At 43.9% G+C, this 15,337-nt stretch overlaps 1 protein-coding gene across 3 annotated transcripts in view; it reads right to left on the minus strand.

Annotated features, from left to right (window-relative positions):
* Positions 1 to 15,337, minus strand: part of rbms1b (RNA binding motif, single stranded interacting protein 1b) — a 41,179-nt gene that overhangs the window by 19,636 nt on the left and 6,206 nt on the right. For all 3 annotated transcript variants that reach the window (XM_083642072.1, XM_083642071.1, XM_083642070.1), the window contains exon 2: positions 7,715 to 7,878. In XM_083642072.1, the coding sequence (XP_083498198.1) occupies positions 7,715 to 7,851 (137 nt within the window). In that variant the 5' untranslated portion in view covers positions 7,852 to 7,878. The remainder of the gene's footprint in view (positions 1 to 7,714; positions 7,879 to 15,337) is intronic.

A 15,337-nucleotide genomic window follows, 5' to 3' on the forward strand; every position in this document is an offset into this window, starting at 1 on the left:
TCTTATGCACCAGACGGAGGCAGTTATAAACGACACAAAGAGGGAGCCTTGTGCAAGAATGTATGACATCACTGTCAAAGTATGAGAAACAGGAAGTGGTTTCCATGTGGAGTTTTGGAAAAGCTCTGCCAAGCGAGTGCAAAGTTAAGACAGGCCTATCCCTTTAGCCAAACAAGACCCCTGAATCAAATAGAACACGGAGAGCGACACGAAATAAATATTGATATTCAAACCAGTTCAAGCGCAAACCTAATTACTTACGCCTTATTTACAACTGAAGACAATGACACTTTCTACATGTAAGGGGGCTGACAGCATTGGGTGAGTGCCACCCAGTGACATTTCCCAGTGACGTCCTGTGCTGTTGCCGCTCTGCGGTATCATCACCATCGCTGCCAGATCTGACAAACGAATCCTCTGCCCTGTCCCCCAAGCATGGTGCTCTTCTGCTTCTTCAGCCAGATGAACAGAGGGCATGCAACCAACACGACCACAGCCACAGATCCTGAGCTGAGGGCTATTCCAGAAAGACGCTTTAAGAAATCCTAAACTGAATCCTGAATTCTTTCTTTTTTAGGGCATTTCGCCTTTAATTGAGGACAGTAGGCAGACAGGAAAGATGGAGGGAGAGAGAGAGAGAGAGGGGATGACGTGCGGTCGAAGGACCACGGGTCGGATTCGAACCCGGGTCGGCCACGCGAAGGACTAACCCTCAATGGTACCGGGTGAGCCGCCGGGACACCCCGTGAATCCTGAATTGAGTGAGCTACACATGGCAGAGCCCGAATCTTCGGTTCCAGAACAACTGATTCAGATTTCAGTGATCAGGCTTGATCAACTCCGGATAGGTTGATACTCAACTATTTAATTGAGGTGTAATCCAGGTGGCATGACATGCACTTGGCAAAGAAAGAAGAAGAAAAAAGTATAAGAACATAATTCAAACTTGTAGCATTTGATCTGCTTATTCACCTTATTCTTTGCCCACACATGGACGCTTCCGCATTACGTCATTTTGTAATAGTATTTCCGTTTTGACTTGCCAAAAACTCCGCAGGCAAGATGGCTGCGCACACTCCGCATCTAAACTGGCAGAATTACTCCCCCATAAACTAACATATCTTGGCCAATACGTATGTAACATACAAAATAAAACAACCCGTAATATCTTAATTTTATGTAGAATGCAGAGGATATGTAACCGTTTAGTTAAACTTGCATTCCAGGAATATTGTGCTCTAAAGATGATGTTAGTGGAGTCGAGGCTGTTGCGTCCTGAAACGCACATAGTTTGCGCGAGGCGTAACCTATGTGCGATTCGAAATAACGCATCCGAGATAGAAAACGTTATGAATAGCCACGTTATAAACAACAACCTAACGCTGGTGATCCGTATGGAAACAGTGTTACTCGAAATGGTTAAAAGTTATATCAATTTGGTCATTCAGTGGCATTTTACTGCCATATAACATAACTAACTAGCAGCTGATATTAGCCACAGTAGGCAACTAGCGCTGAACCGGAAGAACAAATACGTTTATGTTGAACGCGGAAGAGAGAAAAAGTGGGCGTGGTGAATAAGGTGAATAGCTGAACTACTTCATTGTGTTAATATTAGCCCAATGTGGGAACCCAGAGTCTACTTTGATTTTTATTTGAAAAATAGACTCTGGGAGAGTCCTACTGTTTTTCCCAGCTTCCTGTACAGCGCCTCTCCTGCCACCGTCACTTCCTTTTCCGTGTCCGTGCTCCAGCTGTTTACACTTTACAGTCTGAATAACAACTTGCACCGTGACTTTACAGTCATTTTCCACTGTTGTTGTAAGACGAGTTGACGTCTTCTATGCAGTGTGTTTATGCATTAACGTTATGCAGTGTGTTTATGCGTTAACGTTATGCAGTGTGTTTATGCGTTAACGTTATGCAGTGTGTTTATGCGTTAACGCTATGCAGTGTGTTTATGCGTTAACGTTATGCAGTGTGTTTATGCGTTAACGTTATGCAGTGTGTTTATGCGTTAACGTTATGCAGTGTGTTTATGCGTTAACGTTATGCAGTGTGTTTATGCGTTAACGTTATGCAGTGTGTTTATGCATTAACGTTATGCAGTGTGTTTATGCGTTAACGCTATGCAGTGTGTTTATGCATTAACGTTATGCAGTGTGTTTATGCGTTAACGTTATGCAGTGTGTTTATGCATTAACGTTATGCAGTGTGTTTATGCGTTAACGTTATGCAGTGTGTTTATGCGTTAACGTTATGCAGTGTGTTTATGCATTAACGTTATGCAGTGTGTTTATGCGTTAACGCTATGCAGTGTGTTTATGCTTTAACGTTATGCAGTGTGTTTATGCATTAACGTTATTAGCGAATAGCCGAGAAGGGACACGGAAAAGGAAATGACGGTGGCTTTTCCATCACTTCCGCTTTCCTTTTCCAGCTTCCATTGTCAACGGGATCTTCTTCCAAGACAGGTTTAAAGCCATTTTCCACAGAAGTTGAACAAACTGAATTGTGTGATGCTTAAATGCTGCAGGCTCAGTCGGGTTGAACTCGATCAGAATCAGAATCAGAAGAACTTTATTGATCCCTGAGGGGAAATTGAGTCATTGAGTGAAGTAAGCCTGTAGTAAACCTGCCATAGAGCAGGTTAGTTTGAGATAATGGTAACATAATGTTGCCATACTGTAGTTATTGATCATTCTAGACGTACTCTCGTCTCAGTTCTTGGAACAGAAAATCCCGGATCTTCGTGAATTCTGAGTTAACAGATCCGGATAATTTACCAATCCTGTTTTCTGGAATAGCCCTCTGGCAACCTTCTCTTTACCATAGGACATCATCTAGATCCAGATAATCAAGGCCAGTACCAGCAAAGGAGCCCCTGTATAGAGGTCTTCTCTCATGGAGACAGATGATTGATGAGGGGTTTGGCTGAGCTCTGACATGGCAGGATGAAAAGAAGGCCTTCATCTTGACACTGAGGGAGCCTACAAGCTCCTGACAGCATATGATGCATGTAGGCATATTTTTAACTACTGGGCCGTCACATGGGGCGTCTGCAGCTAACTACACTGTGGTGAGTTACAGGCTGTGGTCACCACTAGGGATGGGCATCGAATTTCGAATTTTCGAATAATCGTTGTTATTATCAAGGTCGACTTTTATTATTGAAAGTCGAAATTCGAAAAAAAAAAAAATGTATTTTTTTTATTTTTTTTGAGTGAAATGTTGCATTGTCTCCCCTGATTCTAAGTATAGTCGAATCGCTTGGTTTGAGCAAGTAAAACAATTTTTATAAGCATTTTAAGCAAGGTTTATGGAAAAATGAATGGCGGATTAAATCCCATGAAGAGGGAGAGGGGGTGACTTTGGCACCCCTTTGGCACTCAGACCTGAGCCTACTAAATATTTAATGAACCACTCATGATTGTCAAAACTGTTTTTTATTTTCGAAAATGTCAATGTCATGTAACATGTTCTTTACTTCAGTGGTGCAATGCTTGTTTGAGCTAAAAATCCACAGCAGAAGCTTTTTCTATTAATTAATAAAGCCTTAGACTTAGAATCAGGGGAGACAATGCAACATTTCACCATTTCAATATATATATATATATAAGATATATATATATATATAATATATATATATGGTCATGTGACCAATTACTGTATATTTAACTCATGACGCATACCCGCGAGACGCGTTGTTCACTGAATAAATCTCAGTAAGTCAATTTAAGTGTGCAATGGTTATTTTCTTCAATTTATGTTTCATGTTCCTGCAAAGCGACCAGCACCTGATCACACTGGCTGTGTGTGGGGAATCCTTTTTTACTTTTCCCACACTGTATTTGCTTCTCTGGGCTGCTGCTCGACCTTACGCTGCTGCGCTCCAGTGGGCTGACAGCCTGCAGAACGAAGGGTTTCCACTAATTGACTGCAAATGAATCAATCACAGGAATCACCGTGCTGTCAGCTCCAGCCAATAAGCATGCAGCCCTGACACGACACCGCTAGCTCCCCACCCCCACCCTGCCAGCCCGAGCAGCACCAGCCAAGCAGGCAGCCCCGACACGACACCGCTACCTCCCCACCCTCACCCTGCCAGCCCGAGCAGCACCAGCCAAGCAGGCAGCCCCCGACACCGTTACCTCCCCACCCCTCACCCTGCCAGCCCGAGCAGCACCAGCCAAGCAGGCAGCCCCCGACACCGCTACCTCCCCGCCCTCACCCTGCCAGCCCGAGCAGCACATGAGCCAGGGATGTGAGATTAGGAAGGATGGAAACCATGAGGTTAAAAAAAGGCAGGGATTAGCCACACCCCCCATCTGTAATCTCAGACACGGACAGAGACACAGATGACCTCCCAGTGGACTGTCACAGTTAAAATCTCACACTGCACTTATTGTCATGTTATGCAAAGACAGAAAAGGGCCATTACATGTCTGCCTGAATAGAATGAAAATAGCAATTTCCATAAAAAGGTTACATTCAAATCGTATCGTTTATGTCTAATTCCTCTTTAAGGTAAATTAATTATTGGGTGGAGTTCTGTGAGTGAATAAATATTTCTCAGAGCTCTTCTACAAGCTGTTATCCTTGAAACACCAGGGAAGAAACCCTTCCTCCTTTTTTTTTTTTTTAGCACCACAAGTTTTATCTGTCTAAATCTTCCATCACATCTAGGTGTACGTCACTGCTGCTGAGACTCTACTGGACATGCAGAAGATGTCTAAACAGTCACAGAATGTGCTGGAAGCTTCATGGTTCTATGTGCTGCCAAGTCAATATGTGCATTGTGAAGATGGGTGGTGGGGGTGGGGGGGGGGTCTCAGTGTCACCCGGGTGGTCTTTCTGCTCCGCCCAGATAAAGCTTTCAATGCACAAAGACGGCTGTGGATGAGACCACCGTTGTCTGTGTCTCTCCTTTCTCCTCCACACGTGATGTTACTATGGACAGACACATACTGTCAGCAACCTCGTCCTCTCCTCTCCTCTCCTCTCTTCTCTTCTCCTCTCCTCTCTTCTCCTCTCCTCTCCTCTTCCCTCCCCTCCTCTCCTCTCCTCTCCTCTCTCCTCTCCTCTCCCCTCCTCTCCTCTCCCCTCCTCTCCTCTCCTCTCCTCTCCTCTCCCCTCCTCTCCTCTCCTCCTCTCCCCTCCCCTCCTCTCCTCTCTCCTCTCCCCTCCTCTCCTCTCCTCTCCCCTCCTCTCCTCTCCTCTCTTCTCTTCTCCTCTCCTCTCCTCTCCTCTCCTCTCCTCTCTCCTCCTCTCCTCTCCTCTCCTCTCCTCTCCTCTCCTCTCCTCTCCTCTCCCCTCCTCTCCTCTCCTCTCCTCTCCTCTCCTCCTCTCCTCTCCTCTCCTCTCCTCCACACGTGATGTATGGACAGACACATACTGTCAGCGACCCCGTCCTCTCCGCTCCCTCCATCCCTGCATGATCTTCAAGGTCATTTCTCATTTCATATTCAAATGTAATGGCGCTGCCTGCTAGATTGCTGCTGCACTTGCATGTTGTAGACCAGTGGTTCTCAAATGGGGGTCCGGGGACCCCCAGGGGTCCATGGCACTTTGCCAGGGTCCGCGAAAGGTTTTCAGGAAAATAAAAATAACAACTTTTTTTTTGCAAAAGTTTCAGAGTTCAACAAAAAATATTTTATGCTTTAAATCTAAAATGGTTCATGGATTACATTCCAATCTAACAAACCGATCAATTTAAAAGTCAAGGAGGTTACCGTGGAAACAATTAAGCTTAGCCCAAAATCACAAATCAGAATGAGGGGGTCCCCGGGTATATTTTCTATCTTGCAAGGGGTACTCGTCTGAAAAACATTTGAGAACCTCTGTTGTAGGCTACTCACAGAGTTGAAAGCACTCTCAGCTCCGCGGCTCATAGTCAACTTCCTTCCAGGCTTCTCCTGACAAAAAGCGGCTCATCTGTCCTGATGGTCGATTTTCATCCAACTGCTCTCAGTCCAACGTGCGGACATTATTATTATGCCACGAAATGTTGTGAATTTATTCAGGTGAGCTCAGCGTAACGTTAGTGCTCTCTGAGCTGGTCACTGAGAGCTGCTAATTCATAACGTGATAAACAAATGAAACGACTTGAATTCACTTGAACACGTTACTCACACTGGGTTGGAAAGAAGTGTACGAAGTTTCATGTTCACAACACGAGCTCCGCAGATGACAGCTCATCGTCTGTGTGGCCACTGGCTGTTGGGTGCGTTTGTTTGTGCTCACGGCGCGTGCCGGTGTGAGTTCTCCGTGTTAAAAACAGTGTTGGCCCGAAGGACCCCGCCCAGCCACAAAACTAGACTGTCTCACGAAGCTACACCTCACGTAGCTGGCTGTGCATATGGAGAGAAAGAGAGAGGAGAGGAGAGGAGAGAAGAGGAGAGGAGAGGAGAGAGGAGAGGAGAGGAGAGGAGAGGAGAGGAGAGGAGGAAAAAAACAATAACACAAAGCGTCGTTTGCTGATTTGAGCGTCGATTACCATGGCAACGATTGAAGCTTGGAAGCGTCGATTTTTTGGGGTCAGCCGTTCTTACTGAACGTACTGAAATAAAAAAGTATTCTTATTGTGTCACTGACCACACGGCTGTGCAAAAAACAACAACAATATGGCGATATATCACAAAATGTTTCTGAAATATCGATACACAGTATTGCGGAAAAATATATAAATCTTATTGCACAGCCCTAGTACTATCATGTAGTCTATCATACACATTAGTACTAATGTAGTCTATCATACACATTAGTACTATCATGTAGTCTATCATATACATTAGTACTAATGTAGTCTATCATATACATGAGTACTAATGTAGTCTATCATATACAATGTAGTCTATCATATACATGAGTACTAATGTAGTCTATCATATACAATGTAGTCTATCATACATGAGTACTAATGTAGTCTATCATACACATTAGAACTATCATGTAGTCTATCATATACATTAGTACTAATGTAGTCTATCATATACATGAGTACTAATGTAGTCTATCATATACATGAGTACTAATGTAGTCTATCATACACATTAGTACTAATGTAGTCTATCATATACATGAGTACTAATGTAGTCTATCATATACATGAGTACTAATGTAGTCTATCATACACATTAGTACTAATGTAGTCTATCAGACACATTAGTACTAATGTAGTCTATCATACACACATTAGTACTAATGTAGTCTATCATACACATTAGTACTAATGTAGTCTATCATATACATTAGTACTAATGTAGTCTATCATACACATTAGTACTAATGTAGTCTATCATACACATTAGTACACATTAGTACTAATGTAGTCTATCATACACATTAGTACACATTAGAGGCCACCAGTAGATCATTCTTCTTGACTGCTTCAGTATCGGCTTACAGAAGACCAAAAGCAAGACATGTAATCTTTCAATAACCGTGTATCAGGCAGTTCCATAAGCTTTCTGATGGCTTCCAAGACAAACACCAAGTCCAAACCTCCACTGCAGCAACAGAGCATGTAGTGGGACGTGTATAAAGGCTTATTTCATCGTAGCTTTTGCACGTTATTTGTATGGTAGCATTGTACTGTAGCATCTCCCTGAATGATCCCGTGTGTTGAAAGTAGACTCTGCAACCCGCTGGCCTTCACAGATCAATGGCTGATCAATAGCTGGTCCTGATGAGAGGAAGAGAGGAAGCTACTCACGGCTGACAGAGCTTGACCAGGTCATGGTCTGTGGTGGCGGGGGGCAGGCCCCGGATGTACAGGTTGGTTTTGCTGAGCTGTTCCCAGCATGCAGTGCTGCTGCTGCTGCTGCTGTTGTTGGGGCTGGGCGGGGCCATGGGGTGTGACGATGGGACGACCGGTGGCTGGAAGAGGGAGGGAGATATGGAAGAGGGAGGGAGATATGGAAGAGGGAGGGAGATATAAACCATATTGAGTTGAGTCCAACAAGACAGTACAGAACAAAAGAAAACAACAGCTCGCTGATTAGTGTCAAACCTTAGCACAATGAGAGAGGGACATGCACAAGTATTTCTGACATCCTAAAGGTCCTTACACATCAAGAGCGATGCGAATATACCGCACGAAATTGCGATGCGAGTTTTGACCCACCTGTCAATCACAGCCACAGATAGTGTACACGTCGGAAGTTCGAAAAAATAAATGCCGCAATAACGCTGAGCGAAACTTCGCCGTTGGTATGCACAGGTTGCATTGACTGATATAGGTTCGGAAAATATTATTGACGTGCGAATTAATCGCACAAACAAAACGCTCCCGATGTGTAAGGACCTTAACAGCCACATATAGCATGATAACATCCTACTGCCTATGTGACTTCACATATACACATGCACAGCTGTTTGGCTCCAGCATGGTTTGGATTTGCTGACCAAATATAATGTCATATTTATTGAGCGAAATGTAACACTAACAGAATGTGAAATGTCTATACATCACAGTGGTAGGGGCTGAGTATTGACTGAAACAACCCAGTACCATGTAGTATCGAAACATCTCCAGTCAAACAATACCTGCATTCGATCCTTTTTCTACACAGATCGAGGAAAAAGAGAACTATTTGTATGGTTTTGCTCACAGCCAATCACTGCAAATGTTCTTCGATTTAATGTGTGATTGGCTACCGCAGCAGCTACAACCCATACAGTCTGGTGGTGAAGTTGTTGAGCATGGTGTTGAGCATGGTGTACTGTATGTGACGAGGTGGTAGTTCATTCTGTGGCGGTGACGTTGTTGAGCATGGTGTATGTGACCAGTTGGTAGTTCAGAGTGCCACCAAAATGTTCAAAAGTATGGCTATACTACGCCCCTGGAGTCTGTTAAAAATACATGAAAAAAAGGTATCGGATGAAGTACACTATTGGTAATGGTATCACTTTAAGGGTACTGGACTGGTACTGGTACTGGTATCACTTTAAGGGTACTGGTATTGGTACTGCTATCGTAAACGTTACTCATCCCTAATCAGTGGTGTGCATCGGAGAAGAGACCATCTGTTACCACTTTCAGACAGACACGATTCTGGTTTTGGCTCTGGTTCGGTTCTGGAGTCTCAGAACCTTGGTGCTTTCTGGCAAACCAGCCCGTGTTCACACCAGTTTAAGTGGAACCAAAGTGGGAGGACATTATTTGGTAGACCTTCTTCAGTTTTTTAAGTTTATTAATTATTTGGTCTGGCGTTCGAGTGAACCCAGCCTTGGTCATCTCTTCCGCAAGTTCGGCATACAACTTGCTCTTTCTTGTACTGCTTTCTAGCTTTTCTTGAAATTCGGTAGATTCCCAAATCGCCACTAAACATTTGGTTTCCTCAGCAGACCACTGCAAATTATTTTTCTCCATGTTGTCACTGCCTTCTTCTCCTTCCTGCTCATTTTCACAGCCTAGAATGAGACACGCCCACTGATGATGTCACGGTTCCCAAGGAAAAACCAACTATTTTTTGGTTCCGCTGAGAACCAACTTTTCAGGTTCCGAACCAATTATTTTTTCAGTCTGAACGCGCCGGCCGGTTCAAATTCGGGTTGGGGAACCGGAACCGGCACGGAGCCCTGCCGGTGTGAAAGCCCTATGTGTGGCCAAGCTAAATCCTCCATATGTCTGGATACTCCATCATTTGTATGAAGTGTGTGTCTGTCCAGCTGGAGGATTCATGTTTCACAGTGCAGCGAGACATATATCTGCAGAGCAATCTCCTCCACAGCTTAGCAGTCAGCACAACCACGGTCCACAGGGGCCTGTAGCTCTGACACCACGGTGACACTTTGAGAGCCAGGGTGTGTGAAAGGAGATGTTCCCAGGTCAACACAAACAGTCATATCTCCAGTCTCCATATTTATCTAAACACAGTATGGCTTGATTCTTTGCCTGATGTGGCCAAGAGAAAAGGGTTATACCACCCAGATAATGAGTGTTTGTTGCTCTGACACAATACAGTATATAACACAGGAGAGATGGGATATAGGTATCGGGTGCCAATACTGAGTACTGTATGACATAATTCACATAGCGGATCTCCGACTGACGTCGCTGATCCACATTCTGATCCAGATTCCATTCCTAGCTTGCGCTGGATAATAAACCCACTGTAACTCTCTCTCGTAACGGACAAGCCCGTCTTTTATTGTCACACGAACACCACAACACATGCATGCGGCCACAACACACTCATGCTGACGGTGGCCGGTGAAAAGTGTCCTCTGCATTTAACCCATCCAGGCTTGTCCTTTCCTCCGGGGGGCAGGCCAGGAGCAGTGGTCGCTTTCTCGTACAGCGCCCGGGGACCGACTTCGGATGTTGTCGTCACTGGTCGGATGACGATGACGATCTGATCTTCTGCATGTTTTTAGTGGGGGGGGGTTACCTAACATAACCTAACATAATCCACTTAAACAACCTAACATAACGTGCTAGTAAGTAGTAGTAGTAGTGAGCTGGTAAAGTTGTTAGCAGTTAGCTAACAACATGAACTTAGTTTTAGAGATATATTAGTCTTATATATTTGGGGGGGGGGTTTCCCACTTTACCAAATGAAGTGGCAGGGCAGGGGTGTTTAAAGGATGGCTTTACCGATAATTAACCCACTTTCTATCATTAGAATCTCGGTAATAATATAAGCACATGGGCAGTGTTTACCTTCTCTCTCTGTTTTGCTCACAGAGAGCTCCCATTCACAACGCGTCAAAGCGGAGCTCCGGAGGTTCTGCTGGAGAGGCAGAATCTGCTCCGAGGGCGGCTGTTATTGTTTATTTTAATTTTTTAAGTATGCGCACATCCACAGATAATCCATCAAGAGCCTTAACAAGCCTCAATGACTTGCAGCTGGCGGGGCGGAGTTTCTGCAGGAGGATCTTTCTCCATGAGGTCAACAGAGAGAGAAGGTAAACAGTGGCCATGTGCTTATATTACGAGATTATATATGATACAAAGTGGGTTGATTATCGGTCAATTGTTCGTTTGTTGAAATGTTATTTTAATAATTTTAATAATTTTGAGTGGATCAAATGTTTTGGCATGATCTACTGTAATGACCTTATCATTAATATTGATATATATTCATAGTTTAATTTAATATTGTGAAATATTATGAACCAGGTAACCAATGCTATGAGATCATTGATTACCAGACCAGAAAGGATGTGACAGGAGGAGCCAGCTATGTAAAGGTGGATGCTGCAGCTCCTTGGGAGAGTTGCCAAGAGCTCTGGACTGGTATCGGAAACAGTCTCCGTATTGACAGATATCAGAAGTGGGAAAAAGTGGATGGGTACATCTCTATAACACAGTGAAACAATAAGCCAACGTGATGCTGTCACATGGTATTCAGTCGCCCCGGTCTGCAGAGAGCTTCCCACTCCAAGGACTCTCCTCCTTCTTTAGTGTCTGACACTGATTATCCTCCCCTCCTCCCCCCTCTGTGGTGACAGGATTGAGCAACCCGAGTCTGGAGCCGAGCCAGAGCAGGAGAACTTCTCCTCTGACCGACCTCACTTGCCCCAACAACCGCCAAGTCTGGAGCCGAGCCAAAGCAGGAGATGTTCTCCTCTTGACCGCCTGACCTCGCATGCCCCAACAACCGCCAAACCAACTTGACCTGGCTGTTTTTTTGTGGCCGATGTCCTCACTCTCTCAACCCTGCGCCAGTGAATCGCTCTGTTTGGCATCTTCTCAATCACAAATTTGAAATGGAAAACTCTTGATGTGTTTTCAGTGTGTAGTAGTGCATACATGAAAAACAACTACCCTCAAACATTAACTTATGATATGAACATACTGTCTAAAGCTGCGTTCACACCGACCTATTAAAGTTTTTCGCTGGCATCGAGTTTACATACAAAGTCAATGCAAACGAGCGATCGAGCGTATATTCGCCCGGGAAAAAAATCGCTGGGCGTCCGAGCGACAGAGACAGAGCGATGGGGAAAAGATTCGCTCGTCGCCCGAGATGAAATATCCCAACTCGAGCGAAATTACGCTGACATCAGTCGCTCGCTGTTCAACGCTGATTGGCTGCCGTGTGAGAGAGTGAGTCAAGGATCACACTGGCTTGGAACAAACCGTTGGTTTATTGTGTGGCAACAAACCGCATTGACAGGCTGACAGCTGACATGAAGTGAAGTCTGTACTACCGGTATAGAGCTCGCGCTAGGAGCACGCTGATAGGCTTAGCTTGTAAACAACTACGGTGGCTCGTAGTGGACAAATATCATGACATTGCGTAACGTTATAGCCCCCAGATGACGTCCGTCAATTCTTGTGCCTGTTGACGAGCGATTTAAACAGAGCGACAGAGCGATTCCAAAGGGTTGAATCGAGCGACAGAGAGAAAAATAAATATCTCGGTGTGAACACAGCTTTAGTCAATGCTGATCAATTGTGTTGTTCCATCCATCAAACAGTAAAGGATTACTCCTCTTCTTCGTGTGACAGATGGTTCTTTGGTCCAACAGTTACCTAAGGACCCGGTGAAACTCCAATGTATGGTCTGGCTCTCCAACAATGAAATAAAACAGCAGACATGTTGCTACTGCTGTTGCTAAATGAATAAGAGTCACAGCAACATTCAGGAAGTCTTTTATTCTTCTTAGCAAAATCACCTTAAATCTGCTCAAATCAACAAACTGAATGATGATCACTGCTAAAAATATGAAACATGTCACAGTTGCCCTTGTGATGACTAACCCTTATTTACCAGCAGCATGGCAGTGGCAACATTTCGCTGATGCTATTACCAGGACACAACATCATGCATTGGTTTCACCTGGTTCCTAGACTACTCTGAGGACAAACAACTCAATATCAAATAAACAAGACTAGCCAAGCCTAGTGAAGCCGGACTGCTGCCGCTGCTGCTCAACACTCACGCATGTGTGTTTCAACAATGGGGAGTCAGTCAGTCAGTCAGTCAGTCAGAGAGTCAGTCAGTCAGTCAGTAATGGGCCGTTCCATTTAAACTGGGAAACAGGAATATGAAGTTCAAAGGTCATGAGCTCCGATGGTGACGTCACCTGTGCTCCGATTTTCTCTGCTGAACTCGGAGGAGCCTCAGCAGCCCCAACCTCAAAAATCCAAGATGGCTGCTCCGCACATCAACAGTTAAAATCGTAGTAAAAATAAATACCATTTATTAGCACTTCTGTCTTGTTTGTGTCTCATTAAATCAGCTGTACACCCAGCACTGTCTAACTTCTATCTGTGTGGACATGTTGCTGCAGTGTTTGTATGTGCAAAATACCGCGACATGCCTTGTTATCAACTGTTATTTATTGCTAACAATGGCTAGCCTGGCTAGAGCTAACCCTGGCTGGTTTCCCGACTGTTTAAATGGAACGTCGACAACTCCGGTGTGATGTCACTCAACCGTGAAATCCTTCGCTCCCAGTTTAAATGGAATGCACGATAAGCCCTTGAGACGTTTCTTGGCCGGCCCGTTCCAGGTCTGGCAAAACACCATTTCTTAGGACTTTTATCCAATCATGTTTTCTTCCTGTAAACCAAAATATGCAGTGTGCTCACGTCAGCAGGGCACCAAACAATTTCAACCAATAATCCACCTGTTAATCAATCTTCAGGGCTAGAAGAAAATTCCAAGAATGCTTGCAACATGGCTACATGGGCTAACATTGTTAGCATGAATGCTAGCCCACAAATGTTAATCCAACTTCGCAAATAAGCACTATCACGCATGCGTGTTTCAACAATGGGGAGTCAGTCAGTCAGTCAGTCAGTCAGTCAGTCAGTCAGTTGAGTTAGTATTATTAAGCCCCTGACATTTCTTGGACAGCCTGTTCCGGATCCAAAAGAAACAGGAATTCAAATAGCCTACTCTTAATACTACAAACTTCTTATATAACCTTATTATGAACGTGATTCTCACTTTGGCTCCAGAAGTCAAATATTCTGTGATTTCCAAATGACTCTCCAAATGAGGTCGTTGAACTCTTGATCTTTTCATTTAATGTGCAAAATTCTAGCTCCCCATTTCGATAAGCCGATCATCTTTTCATTCAACTGATGCAAAACAGCACAAGCCTGCAATCGTACCTGATTTCTCAGCACAAGCCTGCAATCGTACCTGATTTCTCAGCACAAGCCTGCAATCGTACCTGATTTCTCAGCACAAGCCTGCAATCATACCTGATTTCTCAGCACAAGCCTGCAATCATACCTGATTTCTCAGCACAAGCCTGCAATCACACCTGATTTCTCAGCACAAGCCTGCAATCACACCTGATTTCTCAGCACAAGCCTGCAATCATACCTGATTTCTCAGCACAAGCCTGCAATCATACCTGATTTCTCAGCATCTCAGAATATTGATTCTTCTTCATTTAAGGACCTGAATAAAGCACTTTTTCATGAAGGGGATTTTGAATAACAATCCATGTTGAATAATGCAACAGACCCTGAAGATAATGTTGAGCTGAAACATCTTTCTCATGCTCTACTTGAGTGTTTGTGTTTCGGGCGTAAATCTCGGGTGGAATCAGTGAAGAACAATAATCCATTTTCTGTCTTTATGACATTCTTGTCAACAAAAGCTGTAAAAACTTGAGCTGTATAGTTCAGAGAAGGGGAAGAACAACACCACAAAAAGTGGGTAAAACAAACTAAGATATATCTTCATAATGTATTCATGGATTAGCCAAAGACATGTTTTTCAGTTCAAGAAGAAGAAGAAAAAAAGCTATTCTCATGGGGTCTTTTATTTTGAAGTCTTCACTAATTATATAATCCCAGATGGCATATATTACATGAGAGCACTTTATGAAAGCTGACATAAGGCTTGATAGAATGTGCCGTGTTACAGTCCAGGTATTAGCCAGCTGTTATGAAGCTGCCACTCAAACATTATGAAAGTGTTACAAAAGCTCATCTCCATGGCTTATGGATATGATGGAACTTGGAACATCTAAGTCCTATTGCAATGAACAACAGGATCACTCACAATATGCAAATGCAGCCAATTCAGCAACATCATTTTGGGCTGTCAGGAGCAATACGTGCCACAATAAGATGAATGTCAACTAGTCTAGAGCAGCCATTGCTAAACTTAGGAATGCCACGGCGGGCCACTTTGAAAAGTGAAAATCGTCCGCAGCCCCCTCAATCCTTTAATCACGACTCTGATCAACACACGAGACTAAGATGAAGTATTTCCTAGTATTTAATTTTTTATTTCATAAACAGAACTTGTGAACGTGGTCATATGGGCAATGCAGTGCAAATTAATAATCCAGCACAATAATAGCAATATTTGTTTCACTTTTGAAATTAAAAAAATTGTTTTTGGTCTCATGAGGAATC

Source organism: Poromitra crassiceps, assembly GCF_964638095.1.
Source record: "Poromitra crassiceps genome assembly, chromosome: 8".
Lineage (NCBI taxonomy): Eukaryota > Metazoa > Chordata > Actinopteri > Beryciformes > Melamphaidae > Poromitra > Poromitra crassiceps.